At 46.5% G+C, this 24,871-nt stretch overlaps 1 protein-coding gene across 10 annotated transcripts in view; it reads right to left on the bottom strand.

The window, feature by feature from the left end:
- zmiz1a (zinc finger, MIZ-type containing 1a) overlaps positions 1 to 24,871 on the bottom strand; it is a 411,800-nt gene that overhangs the window by 116,214 nt on the left and 270,715 nt on the right. For 8 of the 10 annotated variants that reach the window (XM_041176087.1, XM_041176086.1, XM_041176089.1 and 5 more), the window contains exon 5: positions 19,828 to 19,933. In XM_041176087.1, the coding sequence (XP_041032021.1) occupies positions 19,828 to 19,933 (106 nt within the window). Of the gene's footprint in view, positions 1 to 4,214; positions 4,275 to 5,271; positions 5,295 to 19,827; positions 19,934 to 24,871 lie in introns of those variants that run through there. The other 2 variants (XM_041176099.1, XM_041176097.1) reach the window with 2 other exon arrangements.

Here is a 24,871-nt window from a genome sequence, read left to right as displayed (position 1 = left end):
TTCGCCCTCTGCAGAACAAACATCAGAACTGAAAGCAGCGCCCCACTCACAGACCCACTCATCCTGTGTCCTCCGTCAGGTTTAAGGCTCGTCAACTTGACTCAGTTGGTAGTATCTTTACTCACCTCCAAGTCAAAAGGTTGCATCTTTGAGCCCCTATCCAGGGCTTGAGAACAAGGACTAGTTGATGGCTATCTCTTTTATAGCACTGAGAGAATACTGCCTGGTCATAAGTATTGATTTTTAAGAGATTTTGGAGGCCTGCTTTCCTATACAGGCACCATTCAAAGAATAGCAGCTGACTTCTTCTGGTGCAATGGTCAAAATTTCTCCATCAAACCCACAAATGAAGTAGTTGCTCACTAAATTTCCTGGGATCCTGCTGTGTGCATAATTGATGCTCTCTCTGACATAAGCACAGGTACTCCATTTCAAAAGTAACTCAACTAGTTATGAAATGTTTGGGGTTTCTTGAGCACTTGATAAAACATTGCTTAACTGCAGATCCTTTCTTCAGTGGAAGACAACAGGAAAAGAAAATGGACAGATAGCGCTCTGGGAAATACCAACATCTGCTCTGGCAATGTTTGTCTTGGTGAAAATGTGAACGCTGCCACAATTAAGAAGCTCACACACTCAAGTGTATGTCTTAACTATAGTTCCATGTCTTCCTCTTTTATGCAAAAATTTGAATGTGGCGCTGAGTTTAAAGGAAAAAATGCTAATCGGGTCTATCAGCATCTGAAAGAGGCGAACCAGTTAATTTACTGGGTGTAACCGTTCACTCAACCCTGACAGCAGGCTACACCCAGATGTCAAAGAGTTCCACCCAAATGTCAGGGGCTACACCCACAACATGAAACCCCTTTCAAACGCTAATTGACCTGCTCCTTTGCCACCTTCTTACTAACCGATTTAACAGTTTATTTTCACCCTTGTACACAGCTGATGGATCCAACTAACAGCATCAACTGAATGGTAACCACTTTGCACCTTACTGAGAAACTCAGATGGCTTAAAGATCAGACTTTGGAATAAGTGGAGACTAAAAACACAGTCCATGGTTATGTAGAACATCTGTTATTTCGCAGTGTAACGTGCTCAAAAAAAACCCCTCCAATGCAGCTTTGATTGCGAGTGTGTGTTCAGGAACCAATCCTCCTCCTTCCCCACATCAAACATTTGCAGGCATCCAGCCTGCATTCTCTGACCATGTATGGTGCAGGCTCAAGTGTTTAGCGAGTACTGTATATATTGAAATACTTGGCATGTGCAGTGTGCCATACCCTTTTGAATAGGATTAAGTGTGATAGATTACCTAAAATCAAGCTGCCCTGTCCTTTGAGTTAACGCCGCTTTTAGCAGTGAACAAAACCTTAAGAGGCACTCCAGGTGAGCAAGAGGCCTGGATGTTCTTGGTGTCAGTTGGACTGCTTGAAGCTCAGTTCAGAGGTTAACCTGGCTGACAGGCTATATGCCAACCAGCCAACCGCAACCTTCTCCACTTCCAATTTACAACAACCTGGACACAGAAACTCAGTGCAAGGTTGCATTTGATGCTGCAGCTTAGGAATTGCACAAGTTGGGCAACACTTGCAAATGGACAGAGTTGGGCAGTGCAATGTGTTTTTGCACACCTGCATTCAAGGGCCAGGATTGCGGGCTGAATGGGCTATTCTTTGCTGTAAACTCCGATGACAGGTCGATGACAGATCGAATTTAATATGGGCAAGTGTAAAATACTGCGATAACGAGAAAATATTGTCCAATGTCAGTATTATGTGAACGGTGGTGAAATCGCTATAGGAAATAAGTTGAATAAAAATCTAAATGTCCTGGTTGACTCAACAGGGATGAAATTTGTTAGTCGTGTGAAATGGACTCATTGTGAATGTCAATTTCCTTTACTGACATCCCCATGGTCTGGCTAAGATCGGCACTAAGTCAGTATCAGGACTAAGACCATCTTCGTCTGTACAGTTCAGTGATATGAGTTCCACTCACTAGATGAACTCACTGTGCCATTGGCTAACAGACCAAGTGCAAGCCAAGGAAGCAAATTAAAATTAATGCAAAAAATAAAAAGGTGTTGCAATGTATTTGGGATTTTGCTGAGGCGGGTAAATGGAGTTAGGATGCAGACTAGCCACGACCTTACTGAACGGCGAAGCAGGCTCGAGAATGTCAACAGCCGCCTCCTGCTCCTAGGTAATTTTTGCGCTTGTCACAAATTTATAAATGAGTCAAAACTGCCAAAGTCTCACCTCCTGAAACAGTTCTGAGTCCACATCACACGTATAGGATTCATTCCCGAGTCCCTCTGTACCAGAAAGATGGCCGCCACTATCTGTCTGCTCATTCACTGATTGGTTCACATGCTCATTCTTACAGCTACGTTATTGCCTTGACCTGCCCCTGGCACTGGGCTAGGGCCATTTAAAGATACCAAGAACAATCTTCAAAAGGAAAAAAAAAACAATTTGCAGCTAAGCACTTGTCAGATCCACTGCATAAATTAGGTGCTTTCTGGTGCTCACAGGCACAAGGGCATTGAACACAAAGACATGTTAAAAAAACACCTCATTTAAATCTAAGTAAAGCATTAGCAACAACACTAGCTGGCATTAAAAAGTCACATTTTAATTCCTGGTCACTTTCAAGTGTGGGCAGAACCTTGAAACGTGTGAATTAGGCTCTTTAACACAGTCAATGCTATTGCAGAGAATTTACTAGCTTGATGCTCTGCTTTCTCATGCATGATGTTGGCTGGGTCAGAGGTCTGTGTAAATGTCAATATATCGCTTTTAGTTTGGATCTGTGTTAACCTGGAGGTGTGGAGGAGGAGGGTGGGGTCAGGGTGTCAGTGGAATGAGGAATGGGGAGGGGGTGTTACACGAGCATGTACATGGCCAAGGTGGTATGGTTTGAGAAGGCAAGAGATTAATATGAGAACTGTGAGTATCATGGCAATATATGACTAAACCCATGAGTGGCAAGTTGCAAGGATCACACTCATTAAAAAAAAGCACACAAACAGGAAAGGGGAGGTAAAGGGCGGAGCACACATGACTGTTTCATGTTACTTTCACTTTATCTCTCGCACATAGACACTGCTTTTTTCTTCGTGTCCTTTCTGTGAAACGAATTTCTCCATCAAACTCCCAAAAATGACAGGATACAGGGCCGGAGCGGTATAGAATAAGACAGCTTTTATCACATCACACTGCTCCAGAACTTTGTGGAAGTTTTGATAGTGCTGCTGAATTACATCTGCAGTCGCCAAAGAGTTAAAATGCACACGACTCAAGCTCTGCTCTTTTTAAGTCACTGGTAATTTAGCAACGCTTGATGGCCCGTTCTAGGAAAGTGTCAGACAAGACTAACCAACCAGCCAAAAGCAAATCTCACTATGCACCTACAGGTCTCCCATATTCTGAGTGGCACCAGGTTCTCCAAAAATGGGCACTGGGTGTCTTGTTACAAGGCAAATGCAAAGTTGCTGTGGCCAGTTGGATGCTGGAAGGCCTGTTGAAAATCACGGCGCATTTGCAGCAGTTATAAATTTGAATTCCAGCCAAATCCCCAAGACCCATGTTCTGGAAACCTAGCGTGGCCCCAGCAAATCATCACACTTTATAGAACTGCTTCACTGGAGTTTTGGGGGAGGGGACCTGGTCCCACTCCAGATTTTCCTAGTCACTTTGGTACAACCCAGCTTTGTTACCTCTCTCTCCTTCTGAAAAACCTCCTTACAGCTTCTCCTCTCCGACTAGTGGCCACCTTTCTGAATTACTCTTTCCCCCATTTCCAGCTTGGAATTTTCCCTGCTCCTCTCTCTCTCTCTCTGAAGCAGCACAGCATCATGTGTACATTGGAATCCTTGTCTAAGTGTAATTCCTATCTGATATTCTCCATGGGGAAGAGCTCTTAAAGGAACAAACTGATGAGAGATTGTTTCCAAATTGAACTAACTGCATGCCAGCAACTTATTAAACAAAACATTTCTAATTCTTTCCTCCTCTCTCCTGACCTCCTATCCTGAGTATCTTCACCGGGGTCTCGAGTCCAGTAGGCAGAGGATACAAATGCACACTCCTAAAGTATCCTGCACTCAAGTTTGCAATAGTTTTACTCAAGCACCAACACACAACAAACATACCATCCAAGTGCACACTGAACACTGGTATATCAACCTTGCTGATTGGAATTCCTACCTCACAGGCTGCACCATAAGGCAGTCTCGTCACCTCCACTAGTCACACTTGCACAGCAAATCCAACAATAACATAACAGTGGAATTTAACACTGTGCAATTTACTGCTGACAGTGACGTCCCTGCATGTCCTTCCTGAGTGTGGCTCCTGTTCTGCAATATATACTTAACACCCGTGGAAATCCAGAGCCGTGGTACAGGAGTGTAAGATGTCTGTCAAAAAACATGGTGCAACACCAGTGAAATGTCACTGCCCGCCACCACCCCAACCACCCCCTCCCTCCCCATTCCCTTTCTCTAAGCCAGTTAAAGCCAGACTAAGACAGTAAGATCAGTAAAACACAAACCTCGGGGAGCCGGCAGTCAAGAGGATAACTGAACAACATGCTGTGCCATATTGAGTTAACACTTAACATATTTCAGCTTCAGCAACTGTTTCGATGAAGCTCAGGGCACACATTGACGTTACTTGAAATTCTTGCATGGCTACCTCTCAGAAAAGCAAATTAAGGCCCATTATCCCCTTCTCCCCCACCCCCACCCCCACCAAACCCTCCTTTCAGGAATTCCTTGTGTCTGTTCAAGCATGAGCATCCAGAACACACCATTGTGACTAGCACGGGGAGAGCCATGATTAAGCAGTTTGCTTCACAATTCTGCCAAAGGGAACATACCATCACTCAGCTGAGGAAGGGGTGGGGGGGGGGGGGGGGGGGGGGGGGTGCGCAGGGTGGTGTGTGGGGGTTGGGGGTGAGGTGTAGGGGGCAGAGGGGGAGGCATGGCAGTTCATGTGCCTGCAACAAAAGCAAGAGGCAAAGTAAAAAGAACAACCACCCCAGAAGGATTTTGCTCTATGGTCTAGTGCTGGGAACTGTGTCGCACACTGGGAACATGGTGGTGTGTAGGTTTGCTGACTGACAGACTGCACGGGGCCCCATTTTGCCAGAACCACTTGCCTGTTACAGCAGGAGCAGACTCCAGATAATCACAGATCTAATAAAACTGCCTAATCCCACCCCACATGAGGTCATGATTTCACAAACAGCAAAATGCCCTACCTTGTTCCTGTCACATACTGGCCCGTGCACAGCAATGGTTTTCTGCTGAACCCATTTCCTGACAGAAACACTCCACAAGGACTGATGCACAGCACTCACCCGGCTCAAAAAGATTCCTGAGTGAATTTTTTCCTTTGGAAATTAAGTTCGGTTTTAACCCATTCACTGGCTCACTGCAGCAAAGATGCATCAGTTTTCATTACCATTCCCAACACCAGCTCAGAAACAAAGTCCTGACACGTGGTTCTTTAAACTTTCAGTGTCGAAATTATGTCTTTTGCCACAATTTTTCAAACGGTCACACCCTTTTGTAAAAAGTTGGGCCCAGTGTCAAGCCAGGTTCAATCACTGGCCAGTGCTGAATTTGCCAATCTCAACTGGGGTGCCTTGGCACTAAGAGGGTTGCAATAGCTAGGACCCAGGCTTTTCCAGTAAGTCCAACTGCACCAGAGTTGGCATCAGCTGACAACTAACCCCCTTCCCCCCATTTGGCAACGTGTGAACACTCATCAGGAGTTATAGGTCAGGTATCTTTTCTCCGCAAATCCAAAACCGCACTTTCTTCAAATCTCATCGACCTTCAGGGCGGGAAGTCCCTGACCCGAGGTGACACTCCCCAAGCCAAAACATGAACCTTGCCGACGTCACCAGACCTTTAGCGAGGGGAAGTCCCTGACCTGAGCCGGCACAAACTCGCTGACCGAATTGTAAAGTAAGCAAAGCCCAGGCCTACACGTGGTGTCCAAAATCATCCAAAATCTGAAACTCGATTGGCTGCGAGAGTTTCAGATAATGGATTCTCAACCTGTACATAGAATTTCCAGCACAGAAATAGGCCTTCACAGCCCTACTGTTTTATAATGGTGTTCACGCTCCTCACACAAGCCTCCTCCCACCTTATTTCATCTAACGCTATCCGTACATCCTTCCATTCCTGTCTCCCTTATGCAGCTACTTCTTAAATGCGCCTTTCCTTTTCACTTCAGCCACCCAGCGTGGTTAATCTAACCACTCTCTGGATAAGGAAGGTTCCCCTGAATTCTCTATTGGATTGATTTGTGGCTGTCTTATATTTATGGATCTCCACCCCCCCCACCCTAGTTTTTGATCCACTTGTACGAGGAAGCATTTTTCTACCTCAACCGAATCAACCCATTAAGACACCCTGCAACTTCACATTTCCAGAGAACAGAACTCCAGCTTGTCCAGTCTTTCCTGGTGGTTGACCTCAGAGTTCTGGCATAATTCTTGTAAATCTTTTTTGTACTTTCTCCACTGCCTCAATAGTCTTTTGTAATATGGGGAACAGCACTGTGCACAATTGTGGTGTAACTAAGGTCTTGTAGAAGTACAGCACAGCCTCGCTGCTTTTACTTCCATTCCTGTAGAACTTAACTCTAGCTCAATTTGGCTGCAATTTATTTCAACTTAGTAAACTGTGTTGTACCCCAGGGACCCAGATTTTTTAAGAATAGAGGGCAGGTATAAAAAACCATAAAAGACAGAAATGTTACTCAGGGCTTTAAAGACAATAATGTATGTGAGGGGACGCCGCCTTTTACAGATCTAAAGACAATGCTCTACAAATGCAAGTTGTCACTGTTGGTGTAGGGAAGGAATAGGGGAATGGGACTATTTGGATAGATCTTTCAAAGGGCCTGCACAGGCATGATGGGCCAAATGCTGTCCTTTTGAGTCATCTCATTCTATAAATCCATGTTTCTTGCTGAGACAGCTTATGGCTCTGCCAATGATGGTGGAGAGGAGAGGGGCGATGAGTGGAAGGATGCATGGGAGGTCAAGAGTCTGAAGAGCAAAGGCTGCTGGTTGCAGCCCAGGGTTTACAGGAGGTTGTTGAAACATGTTGGAGGTCAAGTCATGGTGGAATTTGTCAATGAGGTTTTGGGATTGTGAATCGAAAGCTGCAGTTCACAAGGAGGCTGTAAAGACAGGCCCGAAGTAACTTATTGCAAGACAGGATGTGAGCAGCAGAATTTTGGGGGAGGAGTTAAGCTTCGCAGAGGGTGGAAGATTGGAGGTCGGAGAGTTCAAGGCTGGAAGTAGAAAAGTGTGGATAAGAGTTTCATTGTTCGTGGGGCTGAAGTGGAGGTGGGGGTGGGTGCATTTGGAAGTGGAAACAAGTCGCGGATGGGGGGTGGGGAGAGCAGGGATAGAGAATACTGGTTGGTTAAAACCATTCCAGCTTACCACCTTGTTGTCATCCTAAGGTCCTTGTTGCCTGAATGTGTGGTAACACAGGTTACCATTGTAGCATCAATTTACTGGTACAACTCTACATGGGGTTTATACAGCTCTCTGCAAAGATCACATCATCTCCAGTAGCAGTCCTACACCTTCAGATGAAGCTAATGTCAGTAACTTCCTGTATTATTTAAATAACCACAAATGTGTAGATTAATTGAAAATATATTTCTTGTCAACATTTTAACATTTTAATGCTAATTGAAAAATACAAAAAATAAATGAAGGATTTTGACGAAGGTTATAATGGGATGAGCCACGTAAGTCCCCGAATGCCTAGATATTCATAAGCCTGCAAAGTTAGCACAACCCTCACATTTTCACTTGCCAACACGAGGAACATTACTGCCACTAATTCAAAACCATGAGGGGTCTGGGCGGAGTAAATAAGGAGAAACTAACGCTATTGGTGGAAGGATCGAGAAGCAGAGGACACTGATTTAAAGGTAATTGGCAAAAGAATCAAAGGCAACATGAGGAAAAACTTTTTTTTAAAAATGCAGCGAGTGGTTAGGATCTGGAAAGCACTCCATGAGAGCCTGGAGGAGACAAATTCAATCATGGCTTTTAACAGTTGGATAATTACCTGAAGAAAAAAAAATTGCAGGGCTATGGGGAATAGATGTGGGAGTGGGACTAGGTGATTTGCTCTTGCAGAGAGTCAGCAGGGACACAATGGGCTGAATGGCCTCCATCTGAGTTGTAACACATTCAATGATAATTCCAGGTAGACAACCTCCTGCATGGCATGTGTCATTTCACTAAACTCAACAGCCAACCATTCGCAGATCAACAACCCTCGCTTGTTTTTAACTTCAAGATATATCAGAAGCATTTACATTTAAACTGTATAGAAAAACTGTGCAAACATTTCAGATCTAAACTCTCACTACAGATAAATCTGCGCTCCATAGAATCCACTGAATGGAAGTAAGTTCCCTGACAGGAAACAGGAAGGACATTCCAGGCGGACATAACATGGTTTGGTTTTCCTCTTCAGATGCTAGTTTTCTTTTAATGAGCCTGTGCACTTCTAAACTCCTTCTTGCAGACACCAAGACATTTTTTTTAAGATTAGGGATTATCAGAAGCTGATGGGACCGAGACAGAGAGATCCCGCTTGATTTTTTTTTATATGCTTTCGTGGAATGTGGGCGTCCCTGGGAATCCAGCATTTGTTACCCATCACTAATTGCCCTTGAACTGAGTGGCTTGCCACACCATTACAGAGGGCAGTTAAAGAGTCAACCACATTGCAACAAGAGCTTGCATTTAAATATAGTGTCTAAACATGCCAATGTGCTTCACAGAAGTGCCATGAAACAAAATTTGACTGAGCCACATGGACATTAGGTTGGATGACCAAAAGCTTGGTCAAAGAGGTAGGTTTTAAGGTGCATCTTAAAGGAGAAGAGAGAGCGGTGAAGATTAGAGATGGAATCGCAGACCTGAGGGCCTAGGCCAAAGGTTCAAAAATATGGCAAGGAATAGAATTTGCATGGGCTGCTCCAGGGTAGGATAAAACTAGCTGAAGGCCTCAAGTGGGTTATTTATTGCTGTAACAAACCATGAGACTTTAAAATAAAAATGTGAATCCCAGTGTGAACCCTTTAAATGGTGTCTCAGTCCCCCTATCTTTCCTGAAAGGCTTTGTTAACATTTACAGTTTCATGGGTCCTGTAAAGAGAGGAACCTAGGAATAGGAGTAGAGCGTTCAGTTGGATTTCCTAACCTTGGTGGGCTGGAGGAAAAAGGGACTAGATCTTCTTTTGAAGTAGCACCCATTTTGGGTAGTTTCTGATGGACTGAAGGAGTGAGAAAACATTTCTCTAGCCACTGACACCACTCCTTCCCCTGCCACTGCCCCAACTCTAGCAAGCCTCTGCGAAACTAACAGTGGGTGCTTTTGGGGTTGGCAGATACAATTTGTAAGATAATGATGGGAACCCCTCATCTTGCTATTAGCAACACCATGGATCAGGAAGCCATTTCTTTCCTAGCTTCGATCACTGCCAATGAGCAAAACGCGTCCTAAATGCCCTTTCGCTGTTGCTGGGAAACAGTTAAAACCTTGCCTGAGGAAGTCACAGGTTGATGAGCCTACTGAGGGAGTTATGCCTTAACTTGGGCCTCTCTATCAGGCTTGATGCTCCGCTGCTTCCAGCTGATTTATTGCCAGTGTCAAGCAAGAGCTTCCTTAAAAACGAATCAGGGGAGGTCCGCATTCTATCCACCTGCAAACTCTCGAGGGCTGTTTCGGATTGAGGAACATGAAGGTATTGCACTGCCTCTCATTTGAATTTTACATTTAATCATAAAAAACCTACTCCTGTCACCATAGCCTACACCTCGCTATTGTGTTGCTTAATTTGAATTGTTCATTTGAATTAATTTAAACACACACACACAAAAAAAATGCCTCTGTTGCTGTTTTGCTTAATTTGGATGACTGAATAATTCAGATTAGCAGCAGTGAACTGTGGTCGCTTCATTCAGGGGTCAGGAGAGCAGCAGCAGTCAGTGGCCACCAGTCTCTTCACTTAAGACTCTTGACTGGGTGGTTTTGTGAATTAACATCTTTCTCTGACAAAACCAAGTCCATCAGATCCGGTGACCTAAGCACTTGAGTTTCATCCAGCAGGCTACAGTATCACAGAACCTGCGCCACCATCTGTTGTATCAAATGGCTGAAGCTTTATTGCTACCATGTGATCTGTTCAGCAGTCTCCCAGCAACCGCACAGCCTCAACTTCATGGAGTAATCCTGCCCTCAAGGCCCTCGCTGGAATGGTGACAACAACGTTTGTCGGGTGCGCGCACAAGCACGTGCTTGCTTTTTTCCTTAAAAAAAGCAAAACCATATGTAGGGTCTGGTACGAGATATAGTTCCCCGTCTCTGGCCTCCTCTCCTGACTGCCCCGTTCTGGTCTCTAACAAAGGCAAGGAGCCTGGAAAATTTAAATAAAACGCTTGGCAGTGTGATTTCACTGCCTTGCTGAAATTATCACCAAAAATCCCGTTAACTATTTCAGCTCTTTTCTAGCTGGCACTAGGTCAGCAACGATTTCATAGCTAGTGGCATGCCCTCAGCTACCAAAATGCACGGTCATTCATTCAAACCCAAATAAAGTGCCACTGAGCGCACAACGGGCAACTCGTTTCCTACGACACCCTTGAGCTCTGGTTTCAGTGCGATGGTGACCTCATGGTGAAACCAGCCAGTTGGAATGCTGTTCAGCTTTAATGGGAACCAGGACTCAGGATTTCTGCACATCTGCTGTTAGTGGTTAGTGCTCTCCATCCTGGAATTCAAACACACTGTCTCGGGGTTGGGACGGCCACTGCGGAGTTTACAAGTGATGTGGAGGGAACCGTATTAACTGGAGGGGACGCAAATCACAGGCTGCACTGAACGTGCATGACTGGAACACCAAAGGAGGAGCTGCTGATATATTTACATGAAGTAGAGTTGATGGACACTCATGTGCAGCATAGGTGCTGACATAGAGTGAGTGGCTGGTTTCTTTGCCGCAAATTCTTTGTTAAAAAAAAACAGATGCGGCATCTAAAGACAGAACAGCATTGTTTGCCTTTGTTTCATTACATTCACTGGATACTCAATATCTCACAACACCACTAATGAGCCAAGTTTACCAGCACACCTGCAGCCAAGATCAAGGCATATTTTTTGGAGTGAAGAGATGGGGAGGGCACACGGGGAATAAGTTGTCAACAACACTTACTGTAAGAAAAAGGGGGTCCATGGGGTAGAAACTTGTCTTGGGTGGTAGGACAAAACGTGTGGGATTGCACTAGCTGCCTGTTATACCCCGGTCCAATAATCAGATTTATTGACTTCAAAGGAGGTAAATATAAAGGGGAGACATGCCTGATACCGATCTGGGACCATCCATGTCATATTAATAGACGTTCGGCAGTGCCAAACTTGAGCATTGCTGAGAAAAGACACATGTTGTTGAACGTTTCCATCTTGTACTCATCAGGACAATGCGCAAGAATACCAAATGTGAAGAGAACAACAATTTATACTTGATGAGAAAAGAACGCTGATTGATGTGGCAGTGCATTGCCAATCAGCACTCCTTCTCATGAAGTATAAATTGTTGTTTTTCTTCACATTTGGCATTCTTGCAAATTGCTCTGATGAGTGCAAGATGAAAAGCTTCGACAACATGCGTCTTTTTTCAGCAATGCCCATTTTATATTGTTGCCCAAGATGGGTTTCAATCCATGTGACTCTTACAAATTGCTATACATGAAGTCCAAGAGCAGCAGGGCGTCTCACACTGTGAGTTCCTAATCTCGGTTGTGCCGCTGTGGAGAGTTGGTGAGGCATAATCAATCTGTGCCAACTTGGGTGATCATGGCTGGGGCATGCGAGGAGGGTGCAATTCTCCACTTGAATCCAGAAGCATTGGGTAATCCAAATGAAGTGTCAGCCAATTCTATTCAAATTCACAAGATATAACTAAGCAAAACCATCCTTACACAGCTCCTGTTCTGTTGCCTCCTGACGTGAGAGTCTTGCACTGCACATGGCAACCCCACAGTAGCCTGGCCAGATTGGCAACTGGGAAAACCATTTTTCAATTTGTAGAATCATAAAGCACAGAAGGAGGCCATTTGGCCCACTATACCTGACCTGGCTCTTTGAAAGAGCTATTCAATTAATTCCACACTCTGGTTCTTTCCCCATTGCAAATGCTTCCTCTTCAAATACCCATTCAACCTCCATTTGCTATTGGATTTGCTTCAACCACCCTTTCAGATAGCGCATTCCAGATTATCACAACTCGATGCACAAGAATCAATTCTCCTCACCTCCACTCTGGGTTCTTTTGCCAATTACCTTAAATCTGTGTCTTCTGGCTTCTGACCCTCCTGCCTGTGGAAACATTTTCTCAAAATATCCAACAAAGCTTCACAGTCAATCAAATTATTTTTGAGGTGGAGCCTTTGTTGTTAGATTAGAAAGCAAAACGGTAATGAGCTGGAATGGTGAGGTTTTGGTGCTGTTGGTTGAAGGAGGAATGCTGGTGGAGGCACGGGGAGAGCCCCTCGCTCTTCTTCCAGTTATGTCAGAGACCGACAGGTTTGATGTCCCGTTTGATACACAGCACCCTTAGACAATGTGGCACTCCCTCAGTGCTGCACTGGAATGCCAGCCTTGGTCGTGTGCTCAAGTTGTGGAATGGGGCCTTGAACCTGCAACTTTCTGACTCACGAACAGGAATAATGCTACTGAGATAAATATTCAGTGAACATCTATCCTAAAGCTCATCCCTGGACAGGTTTGTAACATTTTAACCTATTGGCTTTTTATAGGGACAGGAGTTGGCCATTTAGCCCCTCATCCATCATGCTGCTTCGCCATTCAATCAGATCATGGTTGATCTGCGGCCTAACTCCATACATTTGTCTTTGCCCCTACCGCTTAATGCTTTTAGCTGACAAAAATCTATCACAGTTTTAAACTTAATAATTGATCTAGCATCAATTGCCAGACGTGGGAGAGATTTCCAAACTTCTACCTCCCTTTCTGTGTTGAAGAGTTTCCTAATTCCACTCCTGAGGGTTCTGGTTCCAAGTTTTAGACTATACCCCCTAATCCTAGATACGCCAACCAGCAGAAATAGCTTCTCTCTGTCTGTTCCACTTAATATTTTGAAAACTTTGATTAAATCGGCTCCTCAACCTTCTAAATTCCAGGGAATACAATCTTAGGTAAGCTCTTCTCCCCTTGTAACCCTGTATTCTAGGTGTCATTCAGTATAAATTCACACTGCGCTGTGGGGTTAAATCCTGCAAAAATGCTTGTGAAGCCATATCATCGTGGAATGCAACAGAGCCATTTCTTCATTGTCCTGCTGGTGAAGCCATCCTGGGCTCCCATCCAACAACTGACTGACAAGTGCCAGCCCCTTTTAATACACTCAATATAGCAATCAAGTGGGTCAGCATCTTATTACATACAATACCACAATCAAACATATTAAAGAATTCATGCACAGCGCCCAGTAACATAACCAACGTTAATAAAAATCAGATGTTACCATGTTGTGCTAAATGGTCTGGTTTTCCTTCCCTCATACTGAGCCAGTCGTGTGGAAATTTATTCCAGGGAAGAATTTACATAACAATATAGTACTTTATTGTACTTATCAAGGAATCTCAAAGCCCCCGTACAAGTATTTAGGTGAATGTGAGGTCCCAGAAGTGGCATGAAGAGGATTGACCAGTCTGTCTGTTTTTGCGGGTGTTGGTTGAAGGAGAATTGTAAATAAACACCAAGATGCCTGGGCTCTGTAGGCCAGGCTGCCTGGATTGTATATGACCCATGGGCTGTTGGTCAGTCATCCAGCTAATTGGAAACGGGTGTTTGTTTCAGAAATTTGACAAGGACACACGATCAGCATGTTGCAAACAAACTCCAACGGCACGCTGACACCAAAGGACATAGTGAATCATGTGGTGTCGTGATGACATACACCCTTTAGCCCATACATGTGCGCAACACTTATAAACTTCATGAGAAAGCATGTTAAAAATTGGCCTCCAACAGGAGCATTGAGCAACAAAGCTAAGTAAGGGCTCCGTGGTGCCCAGAGGTGTCTGTCTGAACACTGCTCTCCTTGAACAACTTTACTTTGGGTGGAATTAATTGGACAGCTCAACCATTAGCTGCCAATTGTGTACCAGACACAGCAGTGACACAAAGCCACAAACGCAAAGGTTGCGAAGGCAGCATTTTTGCACTCAGTTAGGCAGCATCCTCAATGTAAACGTGTGGGGCACGGATGCACTTAAGGGGCCTCAAACTTAAGTCAGCGACCTTTAACCCTGCCAAGATGCCAGCGCGACACTCGGAGGCAGAGCACTGCTTGGCAGTATCTCACGAGGCTAATGTGCTACAAACCCTACTCTGCAACTGGACCGTGTAAGTTTAGTGTGGTACAAATCCCCACTATACATTTAATAGCACAGGATGGGGTAGAAAGTGCCTCTTTCCTTATCATGTTGAAAATGCAAGTTTTTGATATGTTAACAGAATAAGCAGGACAAGCAGCAAAAACATATGCTGGGGATCTGTTACATAAAATGCATTGAAGGTATGTAATGCCGGCTATTCTCTATTCAATGAGTTTGCTATTACAAACTTGGTGGAACAAGCTTGTGCAGAAATTAATTAAAAAAAACAAAAGTAAAGGATTTTTTTTTGTACAATAGATTCTTGCTCTCACTCTCGAAGGTTAATGATTAACTGTACTTTAAGAAGTGGGGCCAGCGGGTCGGGGCGAACTTTATGTGGCAGACTTCCTTGCTTACCTTTTTTTTAACTCCTGCCACCATCAGCCAAGGCCAGAGTTTGTGACTCCCCTTGCGAAAAGGGAGGGGGAGTCTGTCTCTGCGCTCTCAGTTTTAGCCTGAGCCCTGTCTGTAGCTCATGGAATCCACAAAGATAGGAGCCCTCCAAACCCAACAAAAGCCCTTGTCAGATAGGCTTTTCTTGTCAACACTCATTGTGTGCGTGGGGTTAGACATGAGTGTCGGTAAGCTGTTTGGCTGGGGACGGTATTGCAGCAGAGTTCCTTTCTGTCCGAGCCCAGCTTCCAAGCATTCCCTCCAGCAGGGGTCACTAGATCGTGATCAGGAGCAGGAATCCTGGCCAAATTTTACATTTAGGCCAGGATTTTCCGACCCTGCGGCAGGCCAGCCAAAAGTCCATTGACTTTCGGCGGGAGCAGAAGATCCCAGTGGCAGGCAGGGTGGAAAAATCCCAGCCTTAGTCTGGTTTAGGACAGCTGCAGCAAGGGCAGTGGCCAATTCCCACCCCATCCCAGCAGAGATCAGCTACCTCAGTGCAGACTGAGGATTAACTCAGAGATCACTCTGACAGGAATAACTCCGAGACACAAAGGTCAAATAGCAGAACGTAAAGGAACTTTTTCAATTCTTTGAAAAATTGACTTGTTTAGATTGAGTCATATTTAAGAGCAGTGGTGAGATAAATGGCATTTACTTTCCTTAATAGCCAACTTTATTCGAATCCAGTTGTTGAAGTCAGTGGGCTTTTTAAAATTCTATCGCAGGATGTGGGCATCGCTGGCTGGGCCAACATTTGTTGCCCATCCCTAATTGCCCTTGAGAAGGTGGTGGTGAGCTGCCTTCTTGAACTGCTGCAGTCCATCTGGTGTAGGTACACCCACAGTGCTGTTAGGGAGAGTTGTTCCAGGATTTTGATCCAGCGACAGTGAAGGAACGGCGATATAGTTCAAAGTATATGATTTGGAGGGGAACTTGTGTCCCCATGCATTTACTGCCCTTATCGTTCTGGGTGGTAGAGGTTGCAGGTTTGGACACTGTAGCACACTTTGTAGATGGTACACACTGCTGATGAGCACCGTTGGTGGAAGGAGTGAATGTTTAAGCTGGTAGATGGGGTGCCAAACAAGTGGGCTGCCTAGTCCTGGGTGGTGTTGAGTTTCTCGAGTGCTGTTGGAGCTGCACTCATCCAGGCAAATGGAGAGCGTTCTAGCACACTCCTGTCTTGTGCCTTGTAGGTGGTGGACAGGCTTTGGGGAGTTAGGAAGCGAGTTACTCGCAGTAGAATTCCCAGCCTCTGACCTGCTCTTGTAGGCAGAATGTGACTGGCACCAGGATTTGCTGATGTACACAAGCACCACAGTGTTTGGATAACATTACCAGCATCATTCGGCAAGACATCCTTTGTACTAGTTGGACTTCTACTAAATAGATGGGGAAGTTAGAGATCAAGCTGGCAATTCAAGAAGTAGCCATCAAAAGTCGCACAGGGGAAAGGTTAAGCATTATGGTCTTCAAAAAGAGAGGTAATGGCTATTCCCTGACTTGCAGACTGTGCAATACTTTTGAGATGTGAGTCAATGGGAGCTTTGACTCATTCATCAATCAACTTTTTACTGCCCTCAAGAGCTTTTTCACTTCTAGCTGGTCAATCATTGTGGACAAGCGGCAGTGAGTGATGACTGACATCGATGGTAAGTGGCTGTGCAGCCTGCTCTCTTTGCTTTGTGGGCATGAGAGAAAGAAGCTTAAGTTGACCAGTAACTCAACTCCAGTGATAGACCAAAAGGCTAAGTCTCAAGGTCACAGAACAGGAGCTGTGGGTTTGATGGGGTTTTAAAAAAAAAGTTCAACCTGAAAGGGATGGTGCGTGTTGTGCTAGTTTTTACCTGGAGGCCACTTTTTATGTCCCACTTGCTCTTCAGGGAGCAGAGACACAAAGGCGCACCGGGACACCAATTCAATTTGTGCAGCAGTGAAGACGTCTTCCAGGAGTTAGAAATTTTTCAGCAAGTTAAAATGAGCAGGTTTTATTTTCTTTTAGATGCACAAGAGCAGGTTTCCTCTGTTAACTGACTCCTTTAAAAGCAACACCTACACTTGATGCTTGATTGCGTGACATCGATGTCTCCCCATTCTCACAGTGCTGCAACTTTACAGTGAGTTTCAGCAATGTAAATGTGGGCAGTCAACCCAAAGACTTCACTCTCCTGTGAACCAAACTAAATAATCTCCAATGCAAAGTGCTCTTTAATTGCGTGTGCGCATTTTCATGTGTGTGTGTTTTCCTGTGTGGGATGTGTGTGTGGAGGTTATGCGTATGGGGGGGAGATGTGTGTGTGGGGGGTGTGTGTGTGGAGGGTGTGTGTGTGGGGGGGTGGGGTGGTGTGTGTGTGGGGGGTCTGTGTAGGGAGTGTGTGTGTGTGTGGGGAGTGGATGTGTGTGGGGGGTGTGTGTGGGGGTGTGTGTGTGTGTGTGTGGTGGGGGGTGTGTGTGTGTGGGGCGTGTGTGTGTGCGAGGGGTGTGTGTGTGCGAGGGGTGTGTGTGTGCGAGGAGTGTGTGTGTGTGTGGGGTGTGTGTGTGCGAGGGGTGTGTGTGTGTGTGCGAGGGGTGTGTGTGTGTGTGTGTGTGAGGGGTTGTGTGTGTGCGTGAGGGGTGTGTGTGTGCGAGGGGTGTGTGTGCACGAGGGGTGTGTGTGCACGAGGGGTGTGTGTGCGCGAGGGGTGTGTGTGCGCGAGGGGTGTGTGTGTGGCGGGGGTGTGTGTGTGGCGGGGGTGTGTCTGTGTGTATGAGTGTGGGGATTGTGTGTGGGGTGTGTGTGTGGGGGGATCTGTGTGTGTGTGTGTGGGGGGGGATGTGTGTGTGTGGGGGCGATGTGTGTGTGTGTGGGGGGAATGTGCGTGTGTGGGGGGAAGTGTGCATGTATGGGGGATGTGTGTGTGTATGGGGTTTGTGTGTGTGTGTGGAGGATGTGTATGTGTGTGTGTGTGTGTGTGTGTGTGTGTGTGGGGTCGGTGTGTGTGTGTGGGGGGGGATGTGTGTGTGTGTGTGTGGGTGTGTGTGTGGGGGGTGTGTGTGTGTGCAGGGTTTGTGTGTGTGCAGGGTTTGTGTGTGTGTGTGTGGGGGGTGTGTGCGTGTGGGGTGTGTGTGGTGTCTGTGTGTGTGGGGTGTGTAGGGGGTGTGTGTGTCGGGTGTGTGTGTGTGTAGGGGGTGTGTGTGTGTGGGGTGTGTGTGTGTGTGGGGTGTGTAGGGGGTATGTGTGGGAGTGTGTGTCGGGTGTGTGTGTGTGTAGGGTGTGTGTGTGTGTGAGGAGTGTGTGTGTGTGTGTGTGTGTGTGTGGGTGGGTGTGTAGGGGGTGTGTGGGGTGTGTGTGTGTGGGGGGGGGTTGTGAGTGGGCGTGTGTGTGTGGGGGTGTGCGTAAGGGATGTGTGTGTGTGTGGGTGGGTGTGTAGGGGGTGTGTGGGGTGTGTGTGTGTGGGGGGGGGTTGTGAGTGGGTGTGTGTGTGTGGGGGTGTGTGTAAGGGATGTGTGTGTGTGTGAGTGTGTGTGTAGGGGATGTGTGTGTGTGTGGGGGGGTGTGTGTGTGTGTGTGGGGGGGTGTGTGTTCAGGTGTGTGTTGGGGAGGGTGTGTGTGTGTTGGGGTGTGTGTGTGGGGGAGGTGTGTGTGTGTGGGGGGGGGGCTGTGTGTGGGGTGTGTGTGTGTGGGGAGTGTGTGTGTGGGGAGTGTGTGTGTGTGTGGGGCGGGGGTGTGTGGGGGGGTGTGTGTGTGAGGTGTGTGTATGTGTGGGGTGTGTGTGTGTGTGGGGGCAGGTGTGTGTGTGTGTTGGGGTGTGTGTGTGCAGCGGGTGTGTGTGTAGGGGGGGTGTGTGTGTGGAGGGGGGGTGTGTGTGGGGGGTTTGTGTGTGTTTGTGTGTGTGTGTGTGGGGTGGGGGGGTTGTGTGTGGAGTGGGGGGTGTGTGTCTGTGTGGGGTGTGTGTGTGTGAGTTGCGTGTATGTGTGGGGGTGTGTGTGTGTGGGGGGGGTGTGTGTGCGGGGTGTGTGTGTGTGGGGGGTGTGTGTGTGTGTGGGCGGTTTGTGTGTGTGTGTGGGGGGTGTGTGTGCGTGTGGGGGTGGTGTGAGGGGGGTGTGTGTGCGTGTGGGGGGGGGTTGGGGTGTGTGTGTGTGTGTGTGGGGGGGGGTGTGTGTGTGTGTGTGTGTGGGGGGTGTGTGTGTGTGTGTGTGTGTGTGTGGGTTGTGTGTGTGTGGGAGGTGTGTGTGTGTGGGAGGTGTGTGTGTGTGGGAGGTGTGTGTGTGTGGGAGGTGTGTGTGTGTGGGAGGTGTGTGTGTGTGCGTGTGGGGGTTTTGGTGTGTGTGGGGGTTTTGGTGTGTGTGGGGGGGGGGTGGTGTGTGTGTGTGTGTGTGGGTTGTGTGTGTGTGGGAGGTGTGTGTGTGTGGGAGGTGTGTGTGTGTGCGTGTGGGGGGTTTGGTGTGTGTGGGGGGGGTGGTGTGTGTGTGTGTGTGTGGTAGGTATGTGTGTGTGGGAGGTGTGTGTGTGGGAGGTGTGTGTGTGGGAGGTGTGTGTGTGTGCGGGGTGTGAGTGTGTGTGTGTGTGTGTGTGTGTGTAATACATTCTAGTCCACTCAACAAACAACTGATGCGAAAAGTCATATTCACCAGCAATTTTTTGGTTAAATATCTTGATCCATGCAATCCTGATTGGTAAAATGCCAGAGGACCGGAGCAACCAGGAGTCTCAGCACCTCAGGGCTTGCCCAGAACAGCATGAATTTGATACACGGAGAGTTGAAATTATTCCAAATAACACACATGGGCAAGGAAATATGGCCCCATTTTAAATACAGCTCAGTCATTTTACAAAAGGCGTTATATGTTTTAAGATGGTCTTGTTTGAGGGAGGAGGGGAGGCGGGTATCTTGCAGATTTACAGCAAACACAAACGCTTTTTCCTACCTGCTGATTTTGGAGTGAACTTGTCTCTGTTTGCAGCACATACAGCCAACAGCCTATATCCGAGATCCAAATCAAAACCTTGTTGTGCGGCTACCCTGCTGACAACCTAGGCCAAAACAAACACAGCACACCATTGACTGAGATACACATAGCAGAGCATAACACACAAACAACAGGGAATGGGAGAGAGGGGCAACTGTGTCTGTCTCAATACAACTGTCAGATTTCGGTGTAGTTGAAAAGAAAGAGCATGAGGAAACAGACAAAACTGTACATTTTACACATTGCTCACACCTTTCCTTTGCTTGGGCTATTTTATGTTTTAAAACTGCCACTGACTCTCACTTTGCTACATGGCAGTGCAGACATACTGTTAAGTAAGCTTCAGGCTTGCATCTCACACACAAACTGGGCTTTCAGCCAAGTCTGACTGCAAGCTCCCTCATTTTCTCTTGGCAAGCCACATTCAACGGGTTCATCATTAACACATCCTGCTTTAGGCTGACCACTTCAAGGGCTCAAGTACCAACGTCTATGGGCGCTTTCTGCATTAAAGGAGCAATGTCGAGGGCAGGCCCATTTTACTCCCACCACCCACATAAAAGGACCCCATTTTTGGAGGCTCAGGTTTTTAGCTACATCGAACTTCACTTGGATCCCCACCCCTGGCAAAACGCAAGGAGCCGGATTCACAATCTTTTAGCCAAGGAAATCGGGACTCCAACGGGATTTGCACAAGCGGCTGGGTGATAAATAAGGGGAATGACAACTGGAGATTACTGGTCTCTGAACTTTCCACTTCTTGGGTACTTCAGGACAATACAACAACGCCTTTTAACTGATTTCAACATTTAGTTATGGTGTCAGGTGTGGCTCAGTTCCTAGCACTCTCACCGGAGTCAGGAGATTGTGGGTTCAAAGTCCACTGCAGGAACCGGAGCAGAAAATCTAGGCCGACACTCCCAGTGCAGTACTGAGGGAGTGTTGCATTGTCTTTCGGTTAAGATGTCAAACTGATGCCCCATCTGCCCTCCCAGGTAGATGTCAAAGGACCATGGCACAATTTCAAGAGCAACAAGGGTGTCCTGGCCAATATTTACCTTTCAACCAACGTCAGTGAAAACAGATTATTGGGTCATTAAGGCTCAATGCTGTACATGGGACTACGCTGTGAGCAAATTGGTTGCTCTGCTTCCTACATTTACCCTTCAAAAGAACAGTACTTCATTGGCAGTAAAGTGGCCAATGAAAAGTGCCCTAAAACAAATCAAATCTTTCTTTTTTTTAAAAAAAGAGAGAGGCCTTAATCCAAAATGGATTCTTTCGCCTTAAATCCTCAGGGATGTTCTTTAGTGAAACGGATTAGATGGATCTGGAGTGACTATTTAAAGCCAGCACTTTCATTCATACCAAGAGCTAAATCCTGGAAAATAATCACACGATCTGCTGTCCACAGACCATCAGAAACTGCCTTCAGCTACACTTGCACAAAATCATGCCCAGTTTAGGCATGGCCAATGATGCTATCTCCACTTCTCTGTGTGCAATTGGGCTAGAAAGTCACCGATTTCAGAGACACATGCACACACAAAGCACCTTACGTGGACTTCACTGCTGTATTAAAGACGTATTAATTCAGGCACATCTTGTATAAATGGGTTAACAGCTGCCCTGGCTGCAAGCCGAGGATGATCCATTGGAGTTTAGAAGAGTAAGAGGCGACTTAACTGAAACTTTTAAGATCCTGAGGGGTCTCGACAGGGTGGATGTGGAGAGGGTGTTTCCTCTTGTGGGAGAATCTAGAACTAGGGGGTCACTGTTTAAAAATAAGGGGTCGCTCATTTAAGACAGTGATGAGGAGAAATTTTTCTCTCAAGAGAGTAGAGTGTCTTTGGAACTCTCTTCCTCAAAAGGTGGTGGAAGCAGAGTCTTTGAATATTTTTAAGGCCGAGGTAGATAGATTCTCGATTAACAAGGAGGTGAAAGGTTATCGGGGGGGGGGTAGGCAGGAAGGTGGGGTTGAGGTTACAGATCAGCCATGATCTTATTGAATGGTGCAGCAGGCTTGAGGGGCCAAATGGCCTACTCATGCTCCTAATTCATGTATTCGTATGATGCCAGAAACCCATCAGACTGAAGTTTGAAAGATAGCATTCCTTGCCTGGAGGATCGTTCCCCCCCAAGCATTCCTGGACAGCCAGCAGCCTATGTACAACCAGGTTCCCCCACCCCCAACCCGCACCGCCCCACTCCAACCCACCCGCCCGCAACCCCACCCCCCACCAAGCCTGGTACACACTGGCAGGACTCCTGGGCAGCTGAAAAACAGTCACCAACAAAAAGGAAGACAGTACTACACGTTCCAGGCAGACAGACCTTCAGTTTGACAACTTATCCAGGAGACGGCACATCTGACAATGCAACACTCCCTCAGTACTGCACTGGGAGTGCCAGCCTAGATTGTGTGCTCAAGTCTGTGGAGTGGGATTTGAACCCACAACCCTCTGATTCAGAAGAAAGAGTGCTACCAACTGAGCTACCGCTGAAGCCATAACTAAATGGACTGTGTTGGTTTTATGCTGTTCTGTCAGTTAACAGGCTATATGTTGCCCAAGAGATGGTTCATTCAAAGACCAGTAATCTCCAGTTGTCACTATTTATCTTCCTGCCGCCTGCATAAATCCTGTTGGAGGCCCCATTTTCTCGGTTAAATGATTGCGAGTCCGACTCCTTGCATTTTGTTGGCAGTGGTGACCCAACTAAAGTTGGAGATGCCTAAAAACATGAGTCTATTGTGATGCCAAATCCTTTATACGGATGGTTGGAGTATGTGCCTTCCCTCAGCACCACTCTTTCAACGTAGAAAATGCCTCCAGACATTGGTGTGAAGTTCTTGGGACAGAAACAGCTATATATTTCAGCCAGAGACATTTAAAATTAGAATTGTGCCATCTGTTAAGCATGAATCCTTCATTATTTCTTTCTAGCAGACTCCCTCTGCTGGTACATCTGTGCATGGTAGCCTCGAGTGGACAAAATGCACAATGCAATTTTCAATACACTACAATTTGTGCCTGAGTTCCTGAAGTGGTCAACCTAAAGCAGGGTCCATTCATGTCTTTTCCTGATTGGCACACAGCAAAGGAAATTCATCAATGAACCCTGATCAAATGGAAATCTGATGAACAGACAGGAATGAGGGAGTCCCCTGAGCACCAGTTTGATTATATGAATTTTGGGGTGGGGGTCGGGGATGACGTGGAGAGCAATGTCCTCTTGCCATCCACCCCAACAACAGGGTGTTATGCAGTTGAAAGTTTAAAATGTCTATCACTCACCTATTGCCCAATTGGATTTTTAAGTGGGACTCAAAATATTCAGTCAATGCTCTCAGACAAAATGGATGGGAGCCTCTTTACAATATTCCAAATGAAGTCACCCACCAAGCTTTAGGTTGCAATCGGTGTCCTTCACTGAACCCATAAAAAAAAGCTTCCAACCTGCTGACGATGCCTCCTGCCTGCCCATCCCCCATCCTCTGAACACTCACTCACTCCGAGGAGGTGGTGGTGGTGGAGGAGGAGGAGGAGGAGGAGTCACTTCTCCCGGTGTGCACTTGGTGCTTGCCCAGAGCACGGGCGGGCAGTCAACTGATTAAATTAGAATGAAGCTGGACCGTGAATATGTTTCAGGCTTCCTGCCGGCACCATTGGACAGTTAGTGCAATCTGGGCAGTATCTCTTTGTCCCCGCTGCCTGCTCCAATGCAAAGCGACATATGCAGAGACAGAGAGAGAGTGATCCTTATCCCTTCAGTGTGATATGAAGATGATCAATTCTTGGCACACACTAGAATATACAAAATCGGTTACTGCATCTCAAACAATATGATCTGTGCGTCGACGGCTTAATGGGTGTTGTACATGTTTTAGCAGCAAGTGGGGGAAATGACAGGAGATTCGTGAGTTCCCGCTCTCAGTCCCAGTAATGGAGGATTGGCTAGGCACTTCTCTGAGGACAGATAGGACATTTAATTCACTTTAATCCTGTATGCTCCATAAAGCCAAATTAGGAGTACCAATGTTGGGGCTTCCTGCCCCTTTAATGCTACCAGAATGTACATGCACCAGTCTCCCTCTGTCAAACTGGAAACAAATCCCAGGCCAGATTACACTGACGTGACCATCCAGGTAAACAGTCATGGTAGCACTGCCGGTCTTACACACATTTTGTTATTTTTGGGACTCTGAATAAAAGTGGAACCCCAGCTCGCCTATGAAACCCATCTCAGGGTAAAGTGAGAGAGCATCATTATGGAGGTCGGGAAAGGAGGTCTTGTGGTGCAGTGGGGAGCGTCCCTGCCTCTGAGCCTGAAACTCTGTGGGTTCAAGTCCCAATCCAGGGCGAGAAGGGGCATTCATGACACAGCTCAAACAATCTGACAATCAGCTTGCTCATCCCTTCTAACACTCCCCTCTGGGGAACTGCAGGGAAAAGTCTGTGTGAAGATAGCAAACAAATAAACTCCCAGTGGACAGGATGGGAAAGACCTTAATATTCCAAAAGACCAGCAGGGGAAGACTGAAACTTGAACTGTTGTAGAATATTTTCAATGATTAAAAAGGTGAATCCATGATCTTGACATTAACATTACTTTTCCCAAGTAGGTTTAGCATTTAATGGGGAGCGTGAGGAAGAGTGTTGATAGCGTGAGATGAATAAAGGTGGGGGAGGCTCATGTGGAGCGTAAACACTCGCACACACCAGTTGGTCTGAATTGCCTGTTTCTGTGCTGTAAAATTTGATGTAATGTTACAACTTGCAGAACGCACTCAGATCTCAGGGAGTGTAATAGGCTCCTTCCACTTAGACACTCCTTGTACTATCTGAGCCTGAAAGAATCATTTCATATCTCACCAAAAAAACTGGAAGATCCTCAACGTCTGCAGTTTGCTAGCTCACATTATAGTAAACAAAACTCGAGTCAACTTGGGCTGCCAATGACCAAAAAGACCTGTTTGGGCAGGAAGAGAGTGAAGAAAATT

This window comes from Carcharodon carcharias, chromosome 28 (genome assembly GCF_017639515.1).
Source record: "Carcharodon carcharias isolate sCarCar2 chromosome 28, sCarCar2.pri, whole genome shotgun sequence".
In the NCBI taxonomy this organism is placed as follows: Eukaryota; Metazoa; Chordata; class Chondrichthyes; order Lamniformes; family Lamnidae; genus Carcharodon; species Carcharodon carcharias.
Note: the sequence above shows the minus strand (reverse complement) of the source record. Positions and strands in the feature narration are given on the sequence as shown.